This window comes from Herpailurus yagouaroundi, unplaced genomic scaffold (genome assembly GCF_014898765.1).
Source record: "Herpailurus yagouaroundi ecotype Mexico unplaced genomic scaffold, PumYag 188, whole genome shotgun sequence".
Classification (NCBI taxonomy): domain Eukaryota; kingdom Metazoa; phylum Chordata; class Mammalia; order Carnivora; family Felidae; genus Herpailurus; species Herpailurus yagouaroundi.
Genome location: NW_024412419.1, coordinates 18,934,538 through 18,958,605, shown reverse-complemented (window position 1 = coordinate 18,958,605; position 24,068 = coordinate 18,934,538). Strand labels below are relative to the sequence as shown.

The 24,068-nt window shown below is 54.2% G+C and overlaps 1 protein-coding gene across 4 annotated transcripts in view; it reads right to left on the bottom strand.

Annotated features, from left to right (window-relative positions):
- Positions 1-24,068, bottom strand: part of KLHL29 (kelch like family member 29) — a 315,742-nt gene that overhangs the window by 141,140 nt on the left and 150,534 nt on the right. For 3 of the 4 annotated variants that reach the window (XM_040496159.1, XM_040496161.1, XM_040496162.1), the window contains exon 3: positions 3,841-4,170. In XM_040496159.1, coding sequence (XP_040352093.1) covers positions 3,841-4,125 — 285 coding nt within the window. In that variant the 5' untranslated portion in view covers positions 4,126-4,170. Of the gene's footprint in view, positions 1-3,840; positions 4,174-24,068 lie in introns of all 4 variants that reach the window. The other variant, XM_040496160.1, reaches the window with a different exon arrangement.

The window sequence follows — 24,068 nt, the reverse complement described above, 5'->3', positions numbered from 1 at the left end:
ACCATGGAGAATGCGCTGTGCCAGGCGGCCTGGGGAAAGGAGACAGCCCAGGTGGCCCATTTCTCACTCACTGGGGGCCCTTGGCAAGTCTTGTTTTCTCTGAGCCTCATTCTTCTGACAGGCAAAGCAGAGAGGCCGGAGGGCACGGTCACTACGTTCCTCTGAGGCTCTGGGGACTTGCGGGCGTGTGTGTGTGTGTGTGTGTCTGTGTGCGTGTCATTTGGTCATGCCCTCCCCTACCTCAATGGCCCGGAATATGTGCTTGTCCAACCGGCCTTTCATCAAAGACCAGCTAGAAATCCTCAGGCCACAGAAAAACGAAGAAACATAAAACTCAACTCAGGCCTAAGGCAGAGGTGACAGAAAGAATTGTCATCACCTCACTAACCAGCCCCAGGGCACACAGCTAGCTGTTCCTACCCTGGGGAGCTGGGACGGTCCCCCCATGGTCTGGAAGATGCAGTCCTAGCACTGAGAGTGAGAGGGTGAGCAGGCCCACGGGACTAGGGGCAAGAGAGGGGACAGGCCGTCTCTGCATCGGTGGCGATGGCATCGGATGCCGGTGGTGGCCCACAGCCCCCAGAGAGATGTGACACCTGCTCCATGCCCAGCCTGGGGGGACGCTAAGGCCTGGCAGCACTGACACTTGTCCCTGAGAGTCACCTTGGGGGCCTTTCCCTGAGTCCTTGGGTGTGACCCTGGCCCGCTCGTGGTGCCAGACCCTTCACTGAGGAAGGCATGCCGGTATGTTCAAGCAGCCATCACCACACTCCAGGGCAGCAGGAACACAGGGCGCTGCGCCTGGCTTCCACGCAGCCCCCTCCCTCAGCCACCTTCCACCAGAGTAGGGTCTTGGCCCTGGGTACACACCGGGCTTTCCTTGGAGGAAGGGGTCCCATGGCTGAAAAAGCTTTAAAATCCCTTCACTCCACTGTCAGGCTTACTGGGCAATGCCAGCTTCAGGGTTAGTTTGGGGCCCACTAGATGTCCTCCCTCTAGCTCTTCTTGCTGCCGTGTCCCCTTGGTCATGTCATGCCTCCATGTCACAGATTGGTGTGAACGGTAACCACTCAGAAACACAAGGTGCTTTCCCCGCCTGTGTGGGGCCTACCTCCTGTTTCTTAACTGAAGACCTACTTTTTTCTCTTGGTGAGGTTAGAAATGATCCCTCTTCCTTCCAGGGGCATGTCCTTGTCCCCTAGGCTTTACCTGGGTGATAGTGACAACGGCGGCTGTGGTAACAACCCCTATACAAGACTTACCACGTACCACTCGGCTCTGTTCTGAGCACTTTATATGTATTTTAACTCACACGATCTTCACAACTCTGGCAGGCAGGTAACACTACCTGTTCCCATTTTATAGGAGCAAGGCACAGAGAAGTTAAGTAACTCGTTCAGGGTTGCTCAGCTAACAAGAGATAGGGCAGAATTCAAACCTGGGCACCCTGGCTCCCCAGTCTGTCTTTATCCACAACACTAAGCTGTCTCTGCCAATAACCTCAATGGGAGAGACATTCTCGGGTCACTCAGTCACAGTGTCCAGGCCACAGACTTGTCATATCCTGACCTATGTGTTTGCCGAGGGCAAGTGCTAGCCCTTGGCTACTCAGTAAAGATGCAGCTTGCTGACCAGGGAAACCACAGATACCCCAGTTTGGGCCTGCCTGTCAGTTGATGTGGTGCTGGCATGGGGTTAGACAAATAGGCAGGGAGACGGGCGTCTGGGGGGGGCGGGTAGCAGCTTGGCCTAATGGCAGAGAGGCACCGCCATGGCCCAAATTCATTGACAGCGTTCTGGATAGAAGCTGCCACTGGCTGCTGTCTTCCATTTCTGCTGCAAACCCCATTCTCCTGAGCATCTCGAAAAGTCCCGGATGTAGGCAGGTACCTTTGTTTGACTGGACAAGCCCTTGCAGGTCTGGAGCAGGGCTGGAGATGGTAACAGAGGGGACATGTGCCAAGGAGCCGGCTGTCCCACGGGCAGGAACATTTGGCCCCCTCCCCTATCATTGCAATGCTCCCCAGCTCCCCCAGTTGCTGTTTTCCATCAGAGGCTGGGTTCCTCTCCTCCCATGTGCTGTGGTTTGGGGCCCTGCCAGTCAGGGATGGTGAATATCAAGCTGTTTGGGAGCAAAGCAGGAGCTGTGTGGGCGGGGCAGCCCTGTGTGAGAGGCCCTCACCACTGAGTCCCCTCCAGCTCCCTTGCCTGGAGGGCCAACCCCCTGCCTCTGGTGCAGCCTGACAGCACCCATAAAAAGGCCTCCATCCAGAGAGGGCAGAGATCGTCAAGCGGGCTCCCAGGTCCAGCTTCTCTCTCCCGACCCGGAGCCCCCAGCGGTCAGCTCCAGAAGCTGCCATTGTCCAGATGGCCAACAGCTGGCCTTCTGAGTGGCCGCCAGATGTGGCTGGCGGGGCAGCCGACTGGCTCCACCGGGCAGAGGTCGCTGCATTGGGGAAGTTCTGGGGGCTGGTGCCCAGGGGACGAATGCGTTTGGCTGGTCTGGGGGCGTCGTGCCCAAATAACTCTCCATCTCCTCTCCTGCATCCAACATTCCTTCCCTCCCCATCTCAGTGGGGAGGTGTTTTCATAACAGGAAAATAAAATCAATAAGGCACTGCAGCAAGATGTCAGTGTGCTCCGAGCTGGCCTCCAATAGCTCCATTGTCTCGGGCCTCCGCTGGGCTCTGGGCCGGCAGCGCTCAGTTATTAATGGGAAGCAGGGCTGAAAGGGAGTTTTGAAAATCACAGAGACAAAGGCACAGCACACCTGGAGTGCAGCTTTCCAACGCCACGGCCACCTCACAATGGCTGCGCCGGGCCTCCCCCGCCTTTAACTTCTCCCGCAACTTTTATGAAAGCAGGGAAGAAAACACTAGACACACACACACACACACACACACACACATGCACGCACGCACGCACGCACGCACGCACACGCTGGCTCCTGGGAGGCGGCTGTGAATGGCTGGCTGAGGCAAAGGAGGCCTGCAGAGCCCCTGATCCTCCGAGGAAGCAGGATGGCCATAAACAGGCTTCCTGCCACCGGTGCGGGTCCTGGTCCCTGGAAGGTCCTGGCACCTGAGGGGCTCTGAGCAGCGTGAGGGGGACCAGCTCAGCCTGAAGCCAGGCATGAGACTTGGTGACATTTTCATTTCAGTATCTCAGTCAGTAATGCAGCCTGGTTTCTGCGGTCATTCCCAAGGCTGGAGCCACCTCCAGAAGAGAGGGAATGGCCTGGAGATGATGCCCCTGAAGCTGACTACTGGGGCCCAAGGCCTGGGCCCCAACGAAGGTCCAGCCTCGGACCAGCTCTCACAGACTTGGTGTATCTCAGTATCCCCAACCACCAGGTGGGGACAAAAGTAGCGATCCACGGGGTTATCTGAGGCTTGGAAGGCACGGTGGACAGGAGAATTCTCAGCAGAGTAGTTACCAAGTAGTAGATTTATGACTGTTTATGCCTTACTGCTAGTGACTACCTTCTTGCAAACCTAAGTCACTGGTGCCCCCGGAGCGGGGGGACTTGCATGGTCTAAAGTCACCTATTTAGGGAATCTTTATTGCCAACTTGGAGTTCGCTGTCCCTACACAAATTAAAAAGCACTTTGTCAACATGGCATAAGACAACAAATGGCCTCAGCACCTGCTTGTCTTACAAGTTAGTCACAGAGAGAGACTTTACGGCAAACAAAATCATGCGAGCTTTCACTTGAACCGTCGGCCGGCCCAGCCCCAGGGACGCCAATGCCCTGGAGAAGGTGGTGACTGGTGCACAGACCTTCAGGGGAAGCCACGACCCTCTGCCCAGCTCCTGCTCGGAGGGGACGCCGGGCTTACCTTGGTGGTGACGGCGGAGGCAGAGCTGGCCACGAGGCTGGTGATGGCCTCACCGCTGCCGGTAGTGCAGGGAGCTGGGGCGGTGGCGGGCGTGGGCAGCCGGGACGGCACCACGGGCAGCGGCAAGAGGCCGGGCCGGGCGCTGAGGCTACTGGCTGAGCCGCCACCGGCCCCCGCGGTGGCGCTGCAGATGCTGGTGGTCCCATGAGTACCGTTGGCGCTCCACTCTCGGCGGTCCCAGCCCACGCGGTAATCTCGTTCGAAGCGGCTGTGGTGCCGGGACATCTTGCTGGGCCGTGGCTGCTCCTCACAGGGGAACAGAGGCCGGACCTGCTGGCACAGAGCGGAGAGGAGGGCGGTTTAGTCACACAGCAGCCCGGCCGGGACGCCGTCAGCATCGAGGAAGCGCCTGCTCTGTGTGCAAAAAAGGGTTTTCCAACGACAGCTCATTTCCTATTCACAGCAAGCCCACAACGCATGGATCGCTAGCCCCACGTCACAGAGGGGGGAACAAAGGATTTGTCCAGGATCACGTGGCAAAAGTGTAGTAGACAAGATTTGAACCCAGTGTCAGTTTAGAGTAATGCTTTTTGATTCAGGGGCACCCGGGTGGCTCAGATGGTTGAGCGTCCGATGTCGGCTCAGGTCATGATCTCGTGGTTCGTGGGTTTGAGCCCCGTGTCAGGTTCTGCGCTGACAGCTCGGAGCCTGGAGCCTGCTTCAGATTCTGTGTCTCCCTCTCTCTCTACCCTGCTCTTGCTCACTCTCTTTCTTTCTCTCTCTCTCAAAAATAAATAAGCATTAACACAAAATTTAGAGAAATGCTTTTTGTTCTGCAGTGTCATACTCCTCCAGAGCAACGTGCATATGCTTATCTGAATTATGGTTGGGATTTTATCCCACCATCCCCACCATGAAAACAAGGTCCCGTGGACTCCTCAGGCAGGCCACGCTTCCCCCAACCCTATGACGGGGAGAGCGGCCACACCTGTAGGCTCACTTCATAGTGGACAAGGCCCTTTCCATAAACCTCATATTATCCTCCCTGGAACCCGTGAGCCGGCCGGGCATGGCTCATCCCCAGTGTATGGATCAGGGAGCTGGTTGAGAATAAGTGACTCCCTTGAGGTCAGAGGAAGGGAGAAGGTGGCCAGGATCTCTGGCCTTCGGACTGTGGCTCCATGTAGGGCTCTAGTCTAGAAAGGGGTGAAGCCCCTGGGTGTTCAGAGTTCTTTATAACCCTATGATTTAGTTGCTGGCACTAGAGACCCCAGTGCTCCCTGTGAAGCAGACATTCCCCCCCCCCCCCCGGCGACTTTCGTGGCTATCTGAAAGGCAGGCCCTCAGTGTTGTAATGGAGACCTAGACACCCGGGGATGCCTGTAGGGCCCCCTGTGGTGTGAGAACTGGGTTTTGCTCAGAATTACAGTGAGTTGCCTGGTTCCTTGACCGGCCCAGACCCGCTGTCACCCTCAGTCACCAAGGATGGAAAGATACGGGGGAGGCTGACTTGGCTGGAGAGGTGGCAGCAAGGCTGAGGCAGAGGGGAGAGGTGACGGCAGAGTCAGGGCACAGGTGGCGGCCTGGGGAGGGCGGGTGTCTGCCTTGCGCATCACATCCTCAGCTCCGGTCACTGCTCAGGTGTGGTTTGGCCTGCTCTGCAACCACTTCCTGTCTGGGGTGTGAGCTCCTGGGGGTCAGGGAGAGCTCCTGGCTCATTTTCCTATCCTGCAAATCCAGCTGGGTCATGGTGGGGGGCTCTGGAGTGACTGGCTAGTGGATGGACTGGCTGCCCTATTTTAGAAATTTGTACCTGACTCTACTGTGGTCTTTGCACAGCAGGTCTAGTTGCCAGCTTCTAGTGCCACAGAGCCAGAGCCCCAGCCCAACCCTTGTGACCTGCTACCTTTGTTCTGCTTGGGTGGTTGGGGGCCCCTGGCAGCCACTGTGCCCTCCCTGGGCACCGTGCCCTCTGCCAGACACAAGGGGCACACCGAAGCAGAGCTGACCGTGACCTCTTAAAATGGACATGGGGCTCATTGTTTATTTTATCGTTATGCTTCATGGCTTACCTGCTGCCACCACATTACTGTTTCACCTATCCAATATTACATAATAAAAAATGATTCATAAAAATGAATCCCCCTTTGACCACCCCCTCACAGACTACTTTTAAGAGAGTTGTTTAAATAGCTCTCATCACTTTTCTCCCTCCTGCCCACACTGTGACCTGTTCTGATGTGGCTTTTGCTCTGGCCAGTCCTTGGGAGTTGTTCTCACCGAGGTCATGAGTGACCTGTGTGTTCAATCCCACGGGACACTCACACCTTGTCTCTCTCGACCCCTCTCACTTTTGGCACGGCTGATCTCTCTCTCCCTCCTTCTAGAAACCTCTTCTCTGTGGCTTCCAAGGCATCATCATGCTCTCTCCTTGTTTTCCTCTTACGTCTCTGCTATTCCTTAGTAGTCTGCTTGGCAAGCTCCTGTTTCTCGGCTCATTCTTGGGGGTCCCCATTTCCCCCACATCTTGTCCCACCCTACACACTCTCCCTGGACAATCTCGTCAACTGTCATCTCTTTCCTGATGACCCTCAAGGCTACATTTCCAGCTCCCTGTCCATCCTAAGTGCCACAACTACTATTCTAGAGTCTGAAGTATACCAGTACATGGTTGCCCCACGGGTACCTCAACACCGTAGGTCCCAGAATTAACTCATTGCTCTTCTGCCCACTCATTCTCAGGGATTCCCTCTCCCAGGGAAAGCCACCCCCATTTCCCCATGTCCATCCACATGTTCAACAGTGAGGTCTTTGATTCTATGACCCCCGCTGCTTCTCAAATCTGCCCCCTCTCCCTCTGCACATCCACCACCCGACTCACAAAGATTATCTCCACCAGTGTCCCTGTTCTGGTCTTGCCCTTCTTACCCATTCTCCACCCAACTGCCCATGTGGTTTTTTTAAGGCACGAATCTGATCACCATACTTTACTCTGCTGCTTTAAATCTTATCCTTCAGAATAACGTCCAGACCTCTCAGCATGGCCCAGGAGACACCTGAGGATTCCAGCGTCACCATTCACCCTTCCCACCCCAGAGGCAATGCCCCGCCATTCCAAACACCTTTCTGGTTTCTGAAGGCATCAGCTCTCTCTCTGCTTGGGGTCCAAGTCAATGTTGCTCCTTTGCCAGGGATGGATTCCCACTCTTCCCATGGCCAAGCCCCATATGTCTGTTGGGACTCAGTTCAGGCTCTGATTCTTCTAGGAGGCTGCCTTGACCCACCTCCTCCAGATCAGGCAACAAGAAGTCCTCTTCTAGCCCCACCCCGGGTACCTGGTGCCCACCCCATTCCCAGCATCAACGGCTGTGGTATATTTGCTACCTTGAGAACAGTCCCAGGTTTATTGTCTTTGTAATCCTTGCACCTAACACAATGTCTGGTATAGAAGGGTATTCAGTACACATTTGCTAAATGAACAAACAAATGCTTATTTTTTCTTAATCGCTTAATATTTCCAGAAGAGATGAATGCATTTGTGTGAAGGTGAGAAGCTCAGACACAAAAAACTTGAGTCTTCTGACCGGAAATTCCATGCAGGTATCAGGGTAAGGAAATGTCCTATCTCCCGGGTAAGTCAGACCTGAAGCCCCTGAGGATGGCTCAGAAGGAGAACAGAACCTCTGCATGTCCAGGGTTAGCCAGGCCCCACAGCTTAGACTCTTGTTTCCTAACATTCACCTGCAAGGCTCTTCCTAATTATCAGCACCTCAGGGCCACGATTTCCCTAGGTTGGATCGTAAGTGTGGCAGAGATGCTGCTGCAAAGCTCACCACACCGTGTCCTCTCTCCGACCACCCAGGAAGACCTCCCCATGCCTCCCTTGCAGTTAAGTTGGGAATCCCACGTCTGAATTCAGGCAGATAGAATGAGAGGGGAGGTGATGGAGAACATTTCCAGACCCTGTCCTCTAAGAGCATCTTATATTAACCTCAGTTCCCTTCACCTGCTCTGGCAACCTCGGAGATGCAGCTATTGGTGGAAGCTATTGCCCCACTAGCCTCGGACTTGGAAAGATTGGGACACACATCTTCACTGTGTTAAGGCGCTGAGATGGCGAGGTTATTTTGTTACCGAAGCCTAGCCTTGCCTGACGGATCCACTAAGACAGCCCTTACATTCCCACAAAACAATACAACCTCACCTAATGTCAAGGAAATCATCTCCTTCCAGCTGGTGAGGATGGAGAGGGGGAAGGGCCCACAGGTGGGCAGAGCATGCTTGGGAGCGGGTCAGTGGAGCCTCCTTAAGCCCAAGGACACCTCCGAGTTCAGTAGATCCAGCCAGCTCGCTGCCTCGGGGACTACCTGCTGTAGGACACTGTGGCTCCATTGTACTCGTGGTCCCAGCACCCGCCCCTCCCCCCACCTCCTCCCGCTGCCCATCTTTTCCAGGCTCCGAATGGAGACTCAGGCAGCTGGAGGCCACGCAGTCTGGTTTCAGCCTCATTAAGTGTATTCAAAACAAAGGTCAAGTCTTTGCATGCCAGGTTTGGGTTAGACTTCATTCCTCAATTTAATTTCCCCTTGCAAACGGAATGAAAGAAATGTGTTGCACAGTTTACCCTGGGTGAGACGGCAGAGTGCCAGCTCCAGAGGTGGCAACTTTAGTCATTCCTGCTGGGCACAGAGCCAGCGTGTCAAAAAGGTTCGGTGTGCCCACACGTGCACCCTGGGTGGTGGTGGGGGAGGCAGGGGGAAGGGCTCGCTGGGGCGGGAGGGAGCCCCACGCAGACAGGGCGTCTCAGACGAGACCGGTCAAGCAATTACAGACAAAACACACACAAGTGCTTCCCTGTCAAGGTGAGCACCTTTTCCTGGCAGGCTGCTGGCGAGCTGGTAGAGGCTGGCACGGGGCCCTTTACTGAGGGATGGAGGGGAGTCTGAGCAGCGGCCATGCCTCTGAGTGTCAGGTGCACTTCTAGCTCTGATCCGGAAACTTTGCCTGCTGCCTGTCCCCGGACCCCTTCCTGTGCTCCCGACTCCCAGATCTGAAATGTGCCCAGCCTCTACGCTGAACCGCAACTGCCCTTTTCTCAGTGTTGTGCAGCCTCTGAAAAGGAGGAGTCATCTGCTTGGAGGAAACTGTCTAAGAATTGGATCCAAAGCTTTAGGTGTTGTTTATTTTGTTTTTACATTTTCTGTGACGTGCTTAGGTTGCCTCTATGATGATAGGAAAGGTAATGTGAAATGAAAGCCTTTTTCGTCAGTACTTTGGAGTCCCATAAGAAATGGTCCGGGGCTATGGAACCTAGCGTAGGCATCCTTCCCTGCCAGGAGATAGGGGCTCCACCCCAGTAAGTGCCTGGTTTAAGGCTCAGTTCAGTCTCTGGAAACCCCATGGAGCTGAACCCTCTTCTGCTTATGCTCCAGTCAGATCCTGAGATCTGACCAGGCCCCAGGTGTTCGGGCACCTCGCTGGCCACCTGGTCAGGTTTCAGATCCTGAAACCTGAGTTGTTCCAGGTCATTGAGTTGTTGGGTTTCAGAGTGTCTCTGCAAGGGGGCCTATACTCCCTGCCCTGTTCTGAGTTCTGGAGACTGTCCTGTCTGCTCTGCAAGCCCAGAGCCCTCAGTGACCACTCCAGGACTCAGACCTGTGTCCCCAGGCAGTGGAAAGAAAGCCAAGTAGGGGGTCAAGAGAGCTGAGTCTGAACCCCAGCACTACCCCTAACTAGCTCTGGGAACTCAAGGATGCCTCAGGTTGTTCCTCTGGAAAGTGGGGGTGGACAACTGTACTGCCCCCAGCACCAAGAGAGAATCCAACCTGAACCCCGCGAGCCCTCTGCACCAGGCAAAGAGCCTGGTCACTGGGCCATGATCAGGCCCTAAAGCTACGGGGTGAAAAAAGGCCAACAGGAGGCAGTTTTCCAGGATGAAGACAAAGGAGACTGTCAACTATGAAGTTGTGTGTGGTCTGCTCTCTGAAACGCATGGCCATGGACTCCCTGAGACTCCCGTGCTAGGTGGATGGGAACTGGTAGGGTGCTCTGTCACCCAGGACCCCTGGGAGAGAACAGACTTGGTGAGAAAGGTCATCCTCAGCTGAATACCTGTAACCTGGGGGATCTTGTATCAGAACCCCAAGGCCTGCCTGGTCAGATAGCCTTCTCCCTGCAGCTCAGGGTACCACGACGGGCTCAGGCCCAAGCTTATGGAAGGGCTGGGCCATCTGGGGCCTGAGGATGGCCTGGAGGAGGAGACTCAGCCGACACCCAGGCTCAGCCCCAGTGCCTAGGCTGCATCTGTATTTTGGTCTCCCGGATACTTGCTGGGCCCCAGATCAGTAGCCATGCCTCACAGATCACCTCAACATGAATTATTCATGAGTAAATAATTAAGAGTTGCATGTGCCATCATTGTTAGCATTATCCACGCCGGGCTGGGGCACAGGGGCCACTGTCCAGGAGCCCACGGTGCTGGCCACGTGGACAAGCACACTGTGCACCCCTGAACACGCATCAGGATGGTGGCCCTCTACATCAGGGACGCCCCCGATGTGCTCTGGAGACATTGACATGCCCGTGTGCACATGCTGTAGCCAGGATCACAGGTGGCTAATGACCCTCCCCTGGTTCATGTCAGGAAGGCACGTGCAGCAGCGGGCGCCGGCTGTGCGGGCCCTGAAGGCGTGATTAATCCACAGAAGGTAGGGGAGCCCGCACTGCCTCCAGACAGGGAGCTGAGGAATGAGCCACGGCCTGTCCAGCCCGATTGGAAAATGTATGATTGCCTCATTTGGGGGAGACGTGCTGCCAAGTCGGTTGGAACAGGCCATGCCCATCTTTCTTATTTTCTTTTCCCTCTCTGCATCTTTTAGCCTTTCTTCTGAAGTAAAATAATAAATAGCAGCTGAAACACTATCTTGGCAAATGCAACACAAAGGAATACTCCAGGTGCTTCTAGAGAAGCCAGTTTGGCCATGACTTGGCACAGAGGCTAGCGGGAGCTGGGGTGCCCCTCGGAAATGCTTCCCTGCTTCCTGGGGTTGCTTCAACTCCCACTGACCCCCATCCCTGCTGAGCCCTCACTAACTCAGAAGACTTGCTTCTGGCTGAGGCTGCAGGCGTTCTCTGAGCAGCCCTCCCTTCTAGGAGCTCACAGAGGCAGGCCTGTGACCCAGTGAGGGACTGGCATGTTCTGCCCCCCATGAGAGTGCTGCTCCTGCAAGGCCATGCTCCCTAAAGGCAGGACCCCCTTGCTGCACCCCACCCCCGCCACCTCCATATCCTCCATGTGGCTGGCCGGGCACAGGCTGGGCTCCTGGACCAACATGGCAAGTTCTTTCCAGTTCAGAACACACCGCAGGAGACAAAGGTGCTGAGGGTGGAGGGGAGAGGTGCCTGGGGTGAAAAATGCAAGGAAGGCTGTGTCAGGGTCCACCTTGCACTTGTTCAGCCCCAGAAGTGAGGCCTCCTCACATTTACCTCATTCACCTCACCCTGGTCCTGGCCCTGCCCCTAAGGGGGAGGTATTCCTCGGGGGCGCGCAGGTGTTCAGCGGTGGATATGAAATGTGCAGCTAGTGGGTGCACACAGAGGTGACAACCTGGGTCCAAGCCCCGTTCCAAGTCTTCTGGACCAGCTCAGAAGCTAAGGAAAGTCTGGAGCATTCACAGGCTCACAGCAGCCTCTCCCTGGTCCTCTGTAGGAAGAGTGACCTGAGGTATGGTTTTATTGTTTGTTTTTTCTCGTAAAATACCAAAGCCGCAGTGGGCAGGGAAGTCATTACTGTCACCCTTCCCCTTCTGCTCTGAAGGGGCCTTTCCCTCCTGTCTTGCCTTGCCCAGCCATGAGGGTCTTCACGTGAACCACCGCCACCCCCCCCTCCTGCCACCACCATCAGTCATTCACTCAGTAGGGCAAGTGTGGAGACTGTCCAGCCCAGGTTCCAGGCTGGAGTGGCTCATCCCAGCCTTCTGGCTTAGCCGCTGGCAGGTTCCACCAAGACCTGTTTGAGCTGCAAGGTCTGGACCCACAAGCAGCCTTTACCAGGCACTCCAGGTTGTGGAGAGAAGGAGTCAGGGACGTGACAGCTCAGATTAGAAGCCAAAGCAGTGACCTCTGACCTCTGCTTCCTCTCCCCAGGTGGCATCAATCTCCATAACAGAGGGCTTTAGGGTGTCATCATTATCTTTAAAGGAAGACTGGGCACGTGCTTTTGCCACAGCCAGCTACACCTGCCTGTATTTCCCAGGCCTTGGCCCATGAAGAGCTTTGAGGGGGACACAACTCTGCAGACCTGAGACCCGGGGATGGACTTGCCTCAGGGGAGGGCAGGGAGGGGCCCTTGCACAAAAGGTCCAGCAGTGGTCACAGCAACAACTATACGGCCTTACAGTGTCACCGCTCTCACCCTTCACTAGATGCTTCAAAAGCCACCACATCATTCGCTTCTCACAACATCCCGGTGGCAGGGATGCACCGAGCCTGCATTTCATGAGTGAAGAGAAAGAAGAGAAGACGAGGGCTGGGATAGTGGCTTACGCCCCATAACCCAGACGTGGTCTGTGGGTCTGCGGCGTTGTCCAGGTGCTTGCTGGGGTACAGAATCGTAGGCCCCACCCCAGCACTACTGAGTAGGAATCTGCCTTTTCGACAGTATCCCCCCTGGGGAGGGGGTGCTCAGCTGCAGGTGACAGCCTGAGACGTGCCGGCCTAAGATCTGCCTCTTTATTATAATTATTATTTTTTTTTAACGTGTATTTATTTTTGAGAGAGAGAGAGAGAGAGGGAGAGGAAGACACAGAATCCGAAGCAGGCTCCAGGCTCTGAGCTGTCAGCACAGAGCCAGATGCGGGGCTCGAACCCATGAACTGTGAGATCGTGACCAGAGCCGAAGTCAGATGCTAAACCAACTGAGCCAACCATCCAGGCCTCCCTGATCTGCCTCTTACCAGGCCCGTAGTCGGCCCTAGGACCCAGGCCTCCTGAACTCGGCAGTGCTCACTACTGCACCACGGTCCTCGGAAGGCGCTGGGGGGCAGAGGTATTTTGGGGAAAAGCCATATTCCATAATTACAGGGCTTAATACATGACCTAAAAAGACAAATGTTTCAAAATGCTTTTCTGATGATAGGTTTCAGGAAAAATGCCACCGATTCCTTTTCTGGGCACAATTTCTCACGTAAAAAGCAATCTCCCTGCCTTGGGAAGGTGGGATCCAATGCCCGTTTTAGCTGAACAATATTAAAAGAACAAGCCTCTCATATCTCTCCCTTCCCATGTGCACCTTTGCTTTGAGAAATCTGGCTGTGGGTTTTGATGTAGTGATTTTTTTTCGAAGAGGCGCACATGATTCAGAGACTTTTCTCATGGGACTAATTGACTAGGCATTTGTGCTATTGCTACTGGTGTAAATCATTATAATGGTGATAATGAAAAATAAAAAAGATATTGGAAATGACAGTTGGCAACATAATATCAGCATAAACCGAGGGAAGAAGGGAGGTGTGTGTAAATTAGGGGCTCGTAAACATCAGGATCGATGAGGCTGCTATGGCGGGTGGGTATGGTTTGATCGTTTAGAGGGAGATTAGCCAGAGTTATCATTACCAGGAGCCATCTTTGCTCCTCTGACTCCTTGTTCTTGGGGGCTCTGCGGAGGGTGGAATCACTAAAATCTGGAGCCTGCTTTCCCACGGCCCTGCAGACACACGACTCTGCCACTGGGAGCTGGACTTCCCAGTCACCTCCCTTCTCCAAGCGGGCCTTCTGCCGTCTCGCAGGCACGCCTGATTATTCCGAATCTTGCAGAATTGACTAATTCAACGAGATCTCTCTTCGCAGCAAATGGTGTTCATCAGTGACCCGAGCTGATGAATAAATCCCACTCGGTGCCTGGAGCCAGACCCGGCAGCAAGAGTTGCAAAGAAGAGAGACTGATGCGTTCTCTCTATTTGGCTGCCAAAAATGCTCTTGCAATTTGCTTTCTTCTAGACAAGAGTCTATTCAAAAGTCTATTTGGAAACATTAGGGAACGGCCGTCACATGGCCGGCAGATCATACTGACTGTGACAGGATATTATCTTCCTTGGGAGAGACTCCACCACGCTTTTATTTCCCCGAGTAAGTAGCATCTGATGGCTGTGGAATTGCTCCGAGGTCTGGGGACGTTAAAATCCCTGCCCAGAGCCAGTGTGGAACCGACAGCTTCGTCAGCAGGCGGGATTTGTGGAACCTTCTCCGGCAAGCACACTGCTTCTTCCTCTCCACCTGTGCTGGGACCCGGAGGGCTTCTGCTTATCCGGAATGCCTCCCAGGGGGACCACCAAGTCCCGACCACCTCTGCTCCCACGAGTCAGGACTGCGTGCCTCCTTTTGCCTCCCAAGCAACCCCCTAAGCAAGCAACTTGGGTGAAGACGCGTTCTGTCCTTTTCTTGTCAAACTGCATCAAATTTACTGACCACCTCTCCCCACCCCCATGTCTGGGTCTGTGCAAGCGGGTGAGGACGGGCCCGGCTCCTGCCGTCAGGGAGAGTGAGCTGCTCAGGAGGTGAGCACACCATCAGGAAATAGGAAAGCGTGAACCCGCCAGCGCTCAGGGGAGGGAGTGGCTTGTCTAGGCTGCCGCAGGCAGGGTAGATCAGGGCGGCCCTGGAGCCTGGGGTAGCTCAGCTTCCTGGGGCTCCATTCATTACAGAGAACAGACTGTACTTGAGCTGGGACACTGTGAGGGCGGGCATGTGGGTGAGGAAATACATGTGGTGAGGCCAAGGAAGGAAATGCCGGCTTTGCCCGCCATGCATCTGGCCTGCTGAGCTCACCCCAGATGAGGGCTGTGGAGCACATTTCAACAGAGAGGGACGCCACAAAGGCCCACACTGCTCACTGGGGATTCCCCCCCCGGGATCAGCAGGCGAGGGGAGGAGTGTTTGGGGCCACCTGGGAGAAGGTTTTGTCCCCTGGTGCTGACCACTGAGCCCTCGTCTTGGCCACTCTCCTCCTGACCTCTCTACCAAGGGCCAGGCTTGTCCTGCTGACCTCTCTGTCTCAGAGCCCCTTCGGCCTTTGTTTTGGGAGCTGCTACCCGGTCTAGATGTACTTGCTTCAGATTTTTTCCTGTCTTTATTCTATGTCCGTGTTTCTAATTTAATTTAATTAAAAAAAAAACACAACACACAAAACACCCAGACCAGAGGGCAGCCTGTTGCGAGGTTGTGTGTTTTATCACCACCCAAGCATGCAAACGAGGCAGCCTCTGTTGACAAGTTCACATCTCCAGTGCAGAACTGGCTGTTTGAACAGCTTGTGTGCAGTAATTGAAACATAGATTTTTGTTGCCTTTCTGTTTATTTTTAGATTAACCAAGCAGGGATACTTGGCTTCCAGGCCGTCGCTTCCACCCCTACTGGGCAGCTTGGGACCGCTGGCCCCATGCACACCAGTGGCAAGGACTACCATGTGCCCCTCTGACATCTCCCCCGGGACTGTCGTGGGTTTGCCCTACACCTGACTCTGCTTTTGCCCTTCCCTGTGAGCCCCAGGGCCCAAAGCTGGGAAGCTGGTGAATACAGCATGCCCGCTGGCTGTCCCCTAACTCTTAGGTCCCTGAAGGCCGCCCATCCCCACTGTGCTAGGCTCTCACAGCAGCTCTGGGATCAGCCACTCTCTCGGACCCTAGCAGGAGCTGAGGCACAGGGCATTAGGGCAGAGATGGAACTAGAATGCAGACCTGCCATTCCCAGGGCAAGGGGGCTCCAACAAAAGAGGAGGCCCATGGTTCAGAAGACATTCTCTCACGGCCACTTTTCTGGTTGGGCCGCTTGAGAAACAATTATGGTTGCATCAGTCTGGAGAGGTGGGTTATGCTACGATGATGGCCCCAGATCTCTGGGGCTTAAACTATGTGTGATTTTTGCTCCTGCTGCACACTTACAGCTGGTCAGCTGGGGCCCTGTGCCAGGCCATCCTTCCCCAGGACCCATGCTTACACTGGGTTCTGCTGGGCACTGTGGCAAAGCGAAAAGGCATCCTTTCTGCTCTCATGTCACTGGCCAAAGCAGGCCACACGTCCACGTCTAACGTTAAGTGGGTAGGGGAGGTGCAGCCTATCAGGTCCCCGGAAGGACCTGGTAGGTCCTGATAGGCTGTAGGGGAAGACAGAGTGCCCGGCGGGCTGAGTTCTCCTCCTCTTGACCCTGCAGCGCCCTTTCAACCACATTCTGAAGGCAGAGCCTGCCTCTTCCTCTCTCACTGTCCCAGGGTCCGCTCCAGACTGGGAATATTGCGGGGGCCCCTCTGACATTAACTGAGCCGAACTGTCCCGAGGGTGGGGCTGTGAGCAAGAAGGACGTGACCAGGCACAAGCATCTTCACACCGTGTTCTTCTCCTACAGAGCATCTCCGCTCTGTGCCACCGCTTCCTGGAAGCCCTCCTGGAGCACGCAGACAGCGGGGAGAGCCAACCCAGGCCTCCGCCGGCACTCAGCGAGGCTCTCTTCTCATTATAGATCCCATGAAATGAAAGTTGCATAGCGGGTTTATTGAACAGGCTGAACTCAGTGGGATATCAGCAGCAAACAGATTTCTTTCTCTCCCACTCCTTCCCTTCAAACGTACCCTGTTGGACCCAAACAGCTTTCTGTGTGTGTGTGTGTGTGTGTGTGTGTGTGTGTGTGTGTGTTGGGGGGCACTTTGGGGTATTACTTCTGTTATTATTACTGCTGCTGCTAGGACTGCTACAACCAAGAACTGTCACATTCTGAGCATTTACCGTGTGTCTGACACCGCACAGGGCCATCCACACACCAGCTCTTCTAATCCTCACAAGACGTCTGTGGTGACGGTACTTCTACCAAGTAGCTTACAGGTTTAAGTGACCTATGTGGCCACACAGCGAGTCACTGGCAAAGTCAACTCTGAGAACAATCCCATCCTTGCTTCTCTCCACGGCCAAGTCCGAGCGTTCCCTGAAACCTGGGATTTTGGATTCACGGCTCCCCCCTCTTTATGGCCGGAGCTCAGAAGCTGGTAGGTAGCAGGGCAGGGATGTGTGATGCTCTCCAGGCCCTGCCTCCTCCTTCCCACTCAGGAACTGGCTTCTGGCTTCCCCAGAGTGGCCATGAGGGAGGCTGAGAGGACAAGGGCAAGGTGCGGCGGGAGCACCACCACCCTGAAGAGTGGCGTCCATGTGTCTGCAACCCGATACTGGCTCTTCTGCCTGTGGGCACCGTGGTGGCTTCCGGGCCACGTGAGGATGCTTCTTGCAGAGCGCCAGTGGCTTGCACCCTGGCAGCTACTCTGGAAGTGTGACCATGACATTACCTTGGCCTCCCATGGTCAAGGTCAACTCTGATCCTGCAGAGTCAGGCATAGTGTCAGCGTCCCCAGCTCAAGGGAACACAGGGTATACCCTCCCCAGGGCTCCAGGCTCAGCGCAGCACCAGGAGGATTGTCTTGAATTGATTGGGGGGTGTGGAGGGGGCACCTCCCCAGGAGGAAGAGAAAAGCCTCAGCACTCCTACTATAACTCTGCTCAGGGGCATTCTCCTGTAGTCATCTCAAGACTTATGGGCGGGGGAGGAATGGAGGGGGACTGGGGCTATCCAGTTCCTGTTTTTAATGTGGGGGATACTAGGCACCTTTCATGCTCAGCCTTGAGCCTTGTCTGAGTCTTCAAGACAACAGGAACAGTTTAATTTAACATCCTGCTACAGACGATTCAATCTTTCTCCAGCTCAGTTCTCGCCTCCTCCAGGAAGCCTTCCAGATGATGCCAGGTTACTCTGCGACCTCATCCTTTGGCCACACTGCCTTCTAGCCCTTGCTGTGTGGAGTTCATGTGCCTGATCACCCACTAAACTCTGAAAACACGGCACTGGCTCCTTCCCACTGGTTGTCTGGATGGAAACCCTACTTACATCCATCACTCATATCCTTGGCCCACAGTCACATTTGTGTAGACGCTGGCTGCACAGGGCTCAGCCCCAGGGTCTACTGAGGACAAGGGAGTGGGCAGGCTGAGGACAATTGGGGATGACGGAGTCAGGGCCCCTGAATGGGTGCCGGACAGCTGTGTGCAGGCCAGATCTCAGCTGCAGCAGCCCCAGGAGAGGGGGGCGAGATGCCCATCTGTTCTCAGCTCAGCTCAGCCCAGGCTGCGGGTACAAGCAGTCCATTTACAAGGGACCAGCCCACAGCAGGCAACCAGAGCAGGGCTGACACCCCAATGTCTGGGGGTCAACAAAAGATGCTACAGAGGCCTGGGCTTGGATGTGTGTGGGGGTGGTGGTGGGCGGGTAGGAAGGGAGTTCCTGCCTGGGGCTGGGGAACTCTGGTGTCAGAAGCCAGCCTGGCACCATCGGGGTGGACTTCCGGGGCCAGAATGAAAGGAGCTCAGTATTCCTCATGCCAGAGAAGCGAACTGGCCTGGCACCCCTTCCCTGGCCACCCAGGAAATGACTGGGCACAGGTGCAGCATGTAGGGCATGCCCACCCCGTGGCCTCCAGGGCTTCCCACCTATGGGAAGTGCCTGGTGAGCTCATCATGAAGCCAGAGACAGAGATGCCAACACCCCCTCTGCTTGTGTGGGCATGAGGTGGTGCCCGCATCACTCCCCACACCTGACCTTTTAGATCTGTTTTTAAGGCCAGTGCTCCTCCCACTTCCCTTCCAGGCCTGGACTCCCTGACGGCCCTGGCCCTGTGGGCCTTCACCTCAAACTCACGATGCTTTTCATAGGTCCAGCCACCTTGACCTCTTGACTCTAGTAGCCATGTCTCTCCATTTCCATCCTGGCCACCCTGGCATAAGCTTCCAGTATCTCTCACCTGGGTTTCTGTTGGAGTCTCCAAACTTCCTTGCCCTCATTTAGTGTATTCTCCATGCAACAGCCAGAGTGACTCTGATAAAATGCAGGTCAGACCATCTCACTCTTCAATCAAATGCCTGCAAATGGCTCCCATGTCACCTTGAGAAAAAGCCAAATCCTTACAAGGTCCACGAGGCCACCACTTGCCTCTCTTACTCTGTCTCTCCTTCAACAACTCAGCCCCCAGCACACCGGCTTCCTTGCAGCTTGTCCAGCAGCCTAGGCCCCTTCCACCTCAGGACCTTTGCACATGCTGCTCCCTCTGCCTGCCCCACCCTTCCCCAGTTCTCCACATGGCTAATGCTCTCATTTCCTTCAGCTCTCTTCTTAAATGTCACCTTCTCAGTGACTTTCTCTGGTCATCTTATTTTAAAATGACAAGCTCTTCCCTTGATTTATTTTTTGATAGCTCTTATTCCCTCTATTAGACTACACAGTTTACTTAGATTTCCCTTGTCTCTTTCAAACTGAAATGGAAGTTCTGTAAAGGTAGTGCTTTATAAGTATCGATTCATTCAATCCATATAACACTCAGCTATTATGATGGCTCGCTCTCCACTTTTCAGATAAGGATACTGAGGCACAGGAAGGTCAAACAACTTGCCCGAAGTCATCCAGCTAGGGAGTGGTAGAACTGGGACCCAAACCCAGGCAGTGTGGCTGTTAGTTGCCACACTCTTGGACCACCAGTTCTGTCCACTGGCACCGACAGTGCTTGGCCTCATGTAGGTGCTCAGTAAATAATGAAAGAATGAATGAATGAATGAATGAATGCATGAATGCCATAACCCCATGTCAGTGTGGCCCTGTGCTGTCCTCTTCCTCACATACAGAGATACCCTGGGTTGAGGACTATTGCTGTCCACCCTCTTACACTGCTCTACCCACCAAGCTGCCCACACCTAATGGGGACAAAGTTACTCAAGGCATGCTAAGGGAACGAATCTGCCCTGTGTCTTGAAGTGGTTCCTATTGCCTGTGGCCATGGGGAAGGGGCAGTTTAGGCTGGCTGGACAAAACGCCTCCCTCACACACACCTCCTTCACAAAGCCAGGCTCCCAACCCCTCTCCCTGACCATCGCCCCCCACAGAGCCCTGTAAGTCTACCGGGTGGGTGTAGGGGGAACCTCATGAGCGCGGGTGGGTACACGTGACGGGCTCCTAACAGCCCCAAGCATCCTGTTCATAATGCACCAGCACCGGGAGCACTCAGAGGGAACAGCCAGCACTTCCCCAGGAGCAGACACATCTACGATGCAATTCCTTCGAGGAAAATTACTCAGGCAGCCATTTATTAAAACACAACTGCTCCCGAGGAGGCCTTTCGGCAGTGGAAATACCAAATAGCTTTGAAGCTCCAGCCGTCCCCGCAACCGATGAAGCAGACTCCTAGGCACTATCTGACTTTTAATCTGTCTGCTCTTTCCCCATCTGGAAGGGCTGATGAAATGTTACACTGCGAGGAAACAAGGAAATAAGTAGCTTCGGAGGTGAGGGACATATATTTAATTTCTTGCCTTGGTCTGCTATTTGCATAAACCTCAAGGGAATAACCAGTAGAGGAAAGAGAAGAAAACTAACACTACGTGTCTCCAGGGCCAGGCACGGTGCTTAAAGAACATCTGCCTTTGACATTTAGCGCTCATGGGCAGACTCGGGAGGGACATTTCATTGTTGTCTCTCTGGCAGAGGCCACTGGTGCTCCCCATGTCTGTATCCCCCTCTTCCTTGGGGACCACAGAGGGATAACACTGCCCAGTCGCCCCCTCCATTCTAGCTGGGGCCGCGTGACTAGTTTTTGCCAGTGTGTGCAAACACACGGGTCCCTCCAGGTCTACATGGTTACAGCAGGGCTTCCTTCTCCGCCTTCTCTTTCTCTGTTCCCGGCGGGAGATGATGAGGTCCAGGTACCAAGGAAGGAGTGTTGGTTCCCGTTGGGGTCACAGAGCAGACCCATTGACTCCCTTTAACCGGTGACTTGGGAAAGAAACAACCTTCTATTGGATTAAGCCACTACATTCTGGGGTTGCGTGATTAACAGTTAGCCTGCATTGACTAACACAGTCTTTCACAGATGGAGAAGCAGAGGTTCAGAGAGGTGAAGGTCACTTTCCTGAGGTCACCAAGGGCCCAAATCCAGCGAAGCCTGAGTTGTGTGCTGGCGAGACCTGATTTCCCCGCCTGGGGTGTCTCAGGTGAATGGCAGCTGTTCTGAGCCCATCTTGCAGCTTCAGCTCCCAGGGGGGCTGAGTTACACAGAGGCTGAATCCCTGCGGACCCAGGCAGGAGACCGTCCCTGCGGGATGGTCCCCCTCTGCCTCCATCGTAGAGAGTGAATGCAGGAAGGGCAGAGGCCGGCTGCTGGCTCTCCAGGGATTGTCTTCTTCAAATGCCCGACAAGCCCTGTGGATGGCACGTGCTTTGCAGAAAAGGTCAGCTCCAGAAAGCAGGAGACTCAGCAAATCCCCAAATAGTCAGACCCCGAGCTTGGGCCGCCCCTGAGTGCACGTGCCATCTGGAAACAGAACAAGAGACGGGCAGGGGGGAGAGTGCCTCCCCCACCCCCGACAGACCTGGATCCGGCCGGCGGCTAATCCCCGTTCAGACGGGTTCTCTCTGCTGCGGGAGCATCCTGGGCGTGCGGCTTCCAGACAGGCAGCTCTGTTGAGGCTGGAATAAGTCCTCTAGACGCCTCGTGAATTTCTGCTCCTTAATGAACATGTGCACAGAAGATTCGATGGAAGAAAGGATGGGAAAGACGAACTTGCCAGGGAAGAAGTATGATTGCCAAATTCCGAGAGGCTATTTTAAACACCAGATTAAAGGGATGGAAAATTAAAACAGAGCAAAACAGAGCACCACACCGCCCCGGTTGCCTGGGTGAGCCCTTTAGTCTCATTAACACTGCTTCCCAAGGCCACCGGCGTGCCACCCACACTGGGGACGGCAGCACTCTGCCTGTGCTCTAACCGCTCCCTGGGGTGCCAATTACTTCCCAGGATTAATTCTTCAGTTTACTAGACAGTGCCAGCCGCCGTGCCGCCACGGCCACGGCCAGAAACAAGAGCTCCTGGATGGCAGTCACACCTACTGGTTCCCAGGAGCTGGACTGTGGACCAAAACCCACACGTCCTCTCGCACAAGAAGGCACCGGCCCTGTTGCCATCCACTGGGAGCACTAATTGTGTGGGTTTTTGGCTTGGACTTAAAAAAAAAAACAACACCACGTTTTCAATTGTGAGGGGCTGGAGTAAGAATGGTGAGCATACTGTGTCTGAGACCAGGAATCCAGGGAGAGTAGCTGCCTCAGACACCTGGAATTGCCCTGCATGCTGGTCAGCTCGTCTTACTGTCCTGAGAAAACAAAAGACGCACAGAGCTGCTACCAGACTTCCAGCCCACCAGGCAGCTCTGGCCAGCATGCAGCACCGCGCCAGCGTCCGCGGGGAGGAGTCCATCCGAGGCCTCGCTCAAGGGGCCCACTGTCTGGCAGGGCTGGACCGATCCTCAGGGGGATCTTCCACCATCAGACAGTAAGTGGTGCTTCCGGCCAGCGTGCACGGGAGCTCCTTGAGTTCTGAGGCCTGGTCTTCTATCCTCGCCTTCCCCACAGCGCCCCCGTGGTGTTAGCTAGGCCCAGGGGTACCCTTCCTTCTGTTCATCCATTCACCCCTCCACTCACCCACCCACCCATCCGCCCACTCTTTGATTCATTTCCCTGCCCACTAGGGCATCAGCTATTTGTTAAGCATCCGTTCAGATACTTTGCCAGGCGTCAGGAAGATTACTGTCGAACGAAGAAGATGAGAAAGAAAGGTGTGGGCTGAATTCAACAGTGAACTTTGTGCCGATACCCATTCCCAGCTCCGACAATGGAACTGCTTCTTCCCATGTATGTGTGGCCCATTAGATATGGTTTGGGCATTCCGACCCACCCCTGGGGTGAGCACGTGACCTGGCCAAGCAAATCAGTGTGCTCTATCCCCCTGGCCATAATTACTCATTCAAGTTTCTTGGCTCAGACAGACCCAAATCCCTTAGGTCTGATAGAAGAACTCATAAAACAAAGGTCTCTCTTCCCTCAGAATCATGAACAGTATGGGTGCTGTAAGCTGGAGCTGCTCCTGGCCATCTTCCCTGGTTGTGAGGAGGAAGCAATCTGCAGTGCAGAGAATGAAGCCAGCCAGAGAGGGAAGCAGAGATGAGAGCCTGACAAGAGTTCTGATATTCTAGGAACTCCTGGGTCTAGCTATGGCGGAAGCTGTTGCCGAAACTTTCTGCTACAAGAGCTAACACATGCTCTTTTTGGCTTAAATTAGCCCGAGTTGGGTTCCTGTCTGCTGCATTCACCAGAGTTCTAGAATGTTCTAAGACACTAGCAGAAGAACTAAGTTTCATGCCTCTTAAGGTGAAGTCTGGGATGTAAGGAAACTTGTTTGTGCCTTTCTGAGGAACAGGAAGTATTCAGAGAGGGAGAGGGAAAGAAAGATACCCAACATGAAAGAAAAGCATGGGCCAGAGCTGCCCAACAGAATTTTCTGTGATGATGGGAATGTTCTATAATTCTGCACTACCCAGTACGGTAGCCTCTAGCCAACGCATGGCTGCTGACGACTCCAAAACTGGTTAATGTGAGCAAGGAACTGAATTTTTCATTTCTCAGACCGTTCCCCATGTATGATGGTTCAATTTACGATTTGTTGACTTTACGATGGTGCGGAAGTGATGTGCATTCAGTAGAAACCACGCTTTGAATTTTGAATGTGGATCTTTCCCTAGGCCAGTGATACGCAGATACTGTCCTGCAATGCTGGCCAATGGCGGCAGCCACGGCTCCCAGGCAGCCACGTCATCACGAGGGTAAACGACCGATATGCCATTCTGGTCTTCGCGCTCGGTATAGCATTCAATTCAGTAAGTGACGTGAGATACTCGACACTTTATTATAAAATAGGCTTGTGTTAGATGATTTTGCCCAACCGTAGGCTAATGGAAGTGTTCTGAGCACACGTGAGGCAGGCTAGGCTGAGCTCTGATGTTCAATAGCTTAGGTGTACTAAATTCACTTTTTTTAAAGTTTATTTATTTATTTTTTTGAGGGAGAGAGTGTGTGGGAGGGGCAGAGAGAGAGAGAGAGAGAGAGAGAGAATCCCAATCTGACAGTGCAGAGCCTGATGTGGGGCTTGAACTCATGAACTGTGAGGTCATGACCTGAGCCGAAATCAAGAGTTGGACACTTAACTGACTGAGCCACCCAGGGGCCCCTTAAATGCATTTTGAACCTAATGATATTGTCAACTTATGATGGGTTTATCAAGACGTACCCCAGCTATATGTCGAGGAAGATCTATATTTAA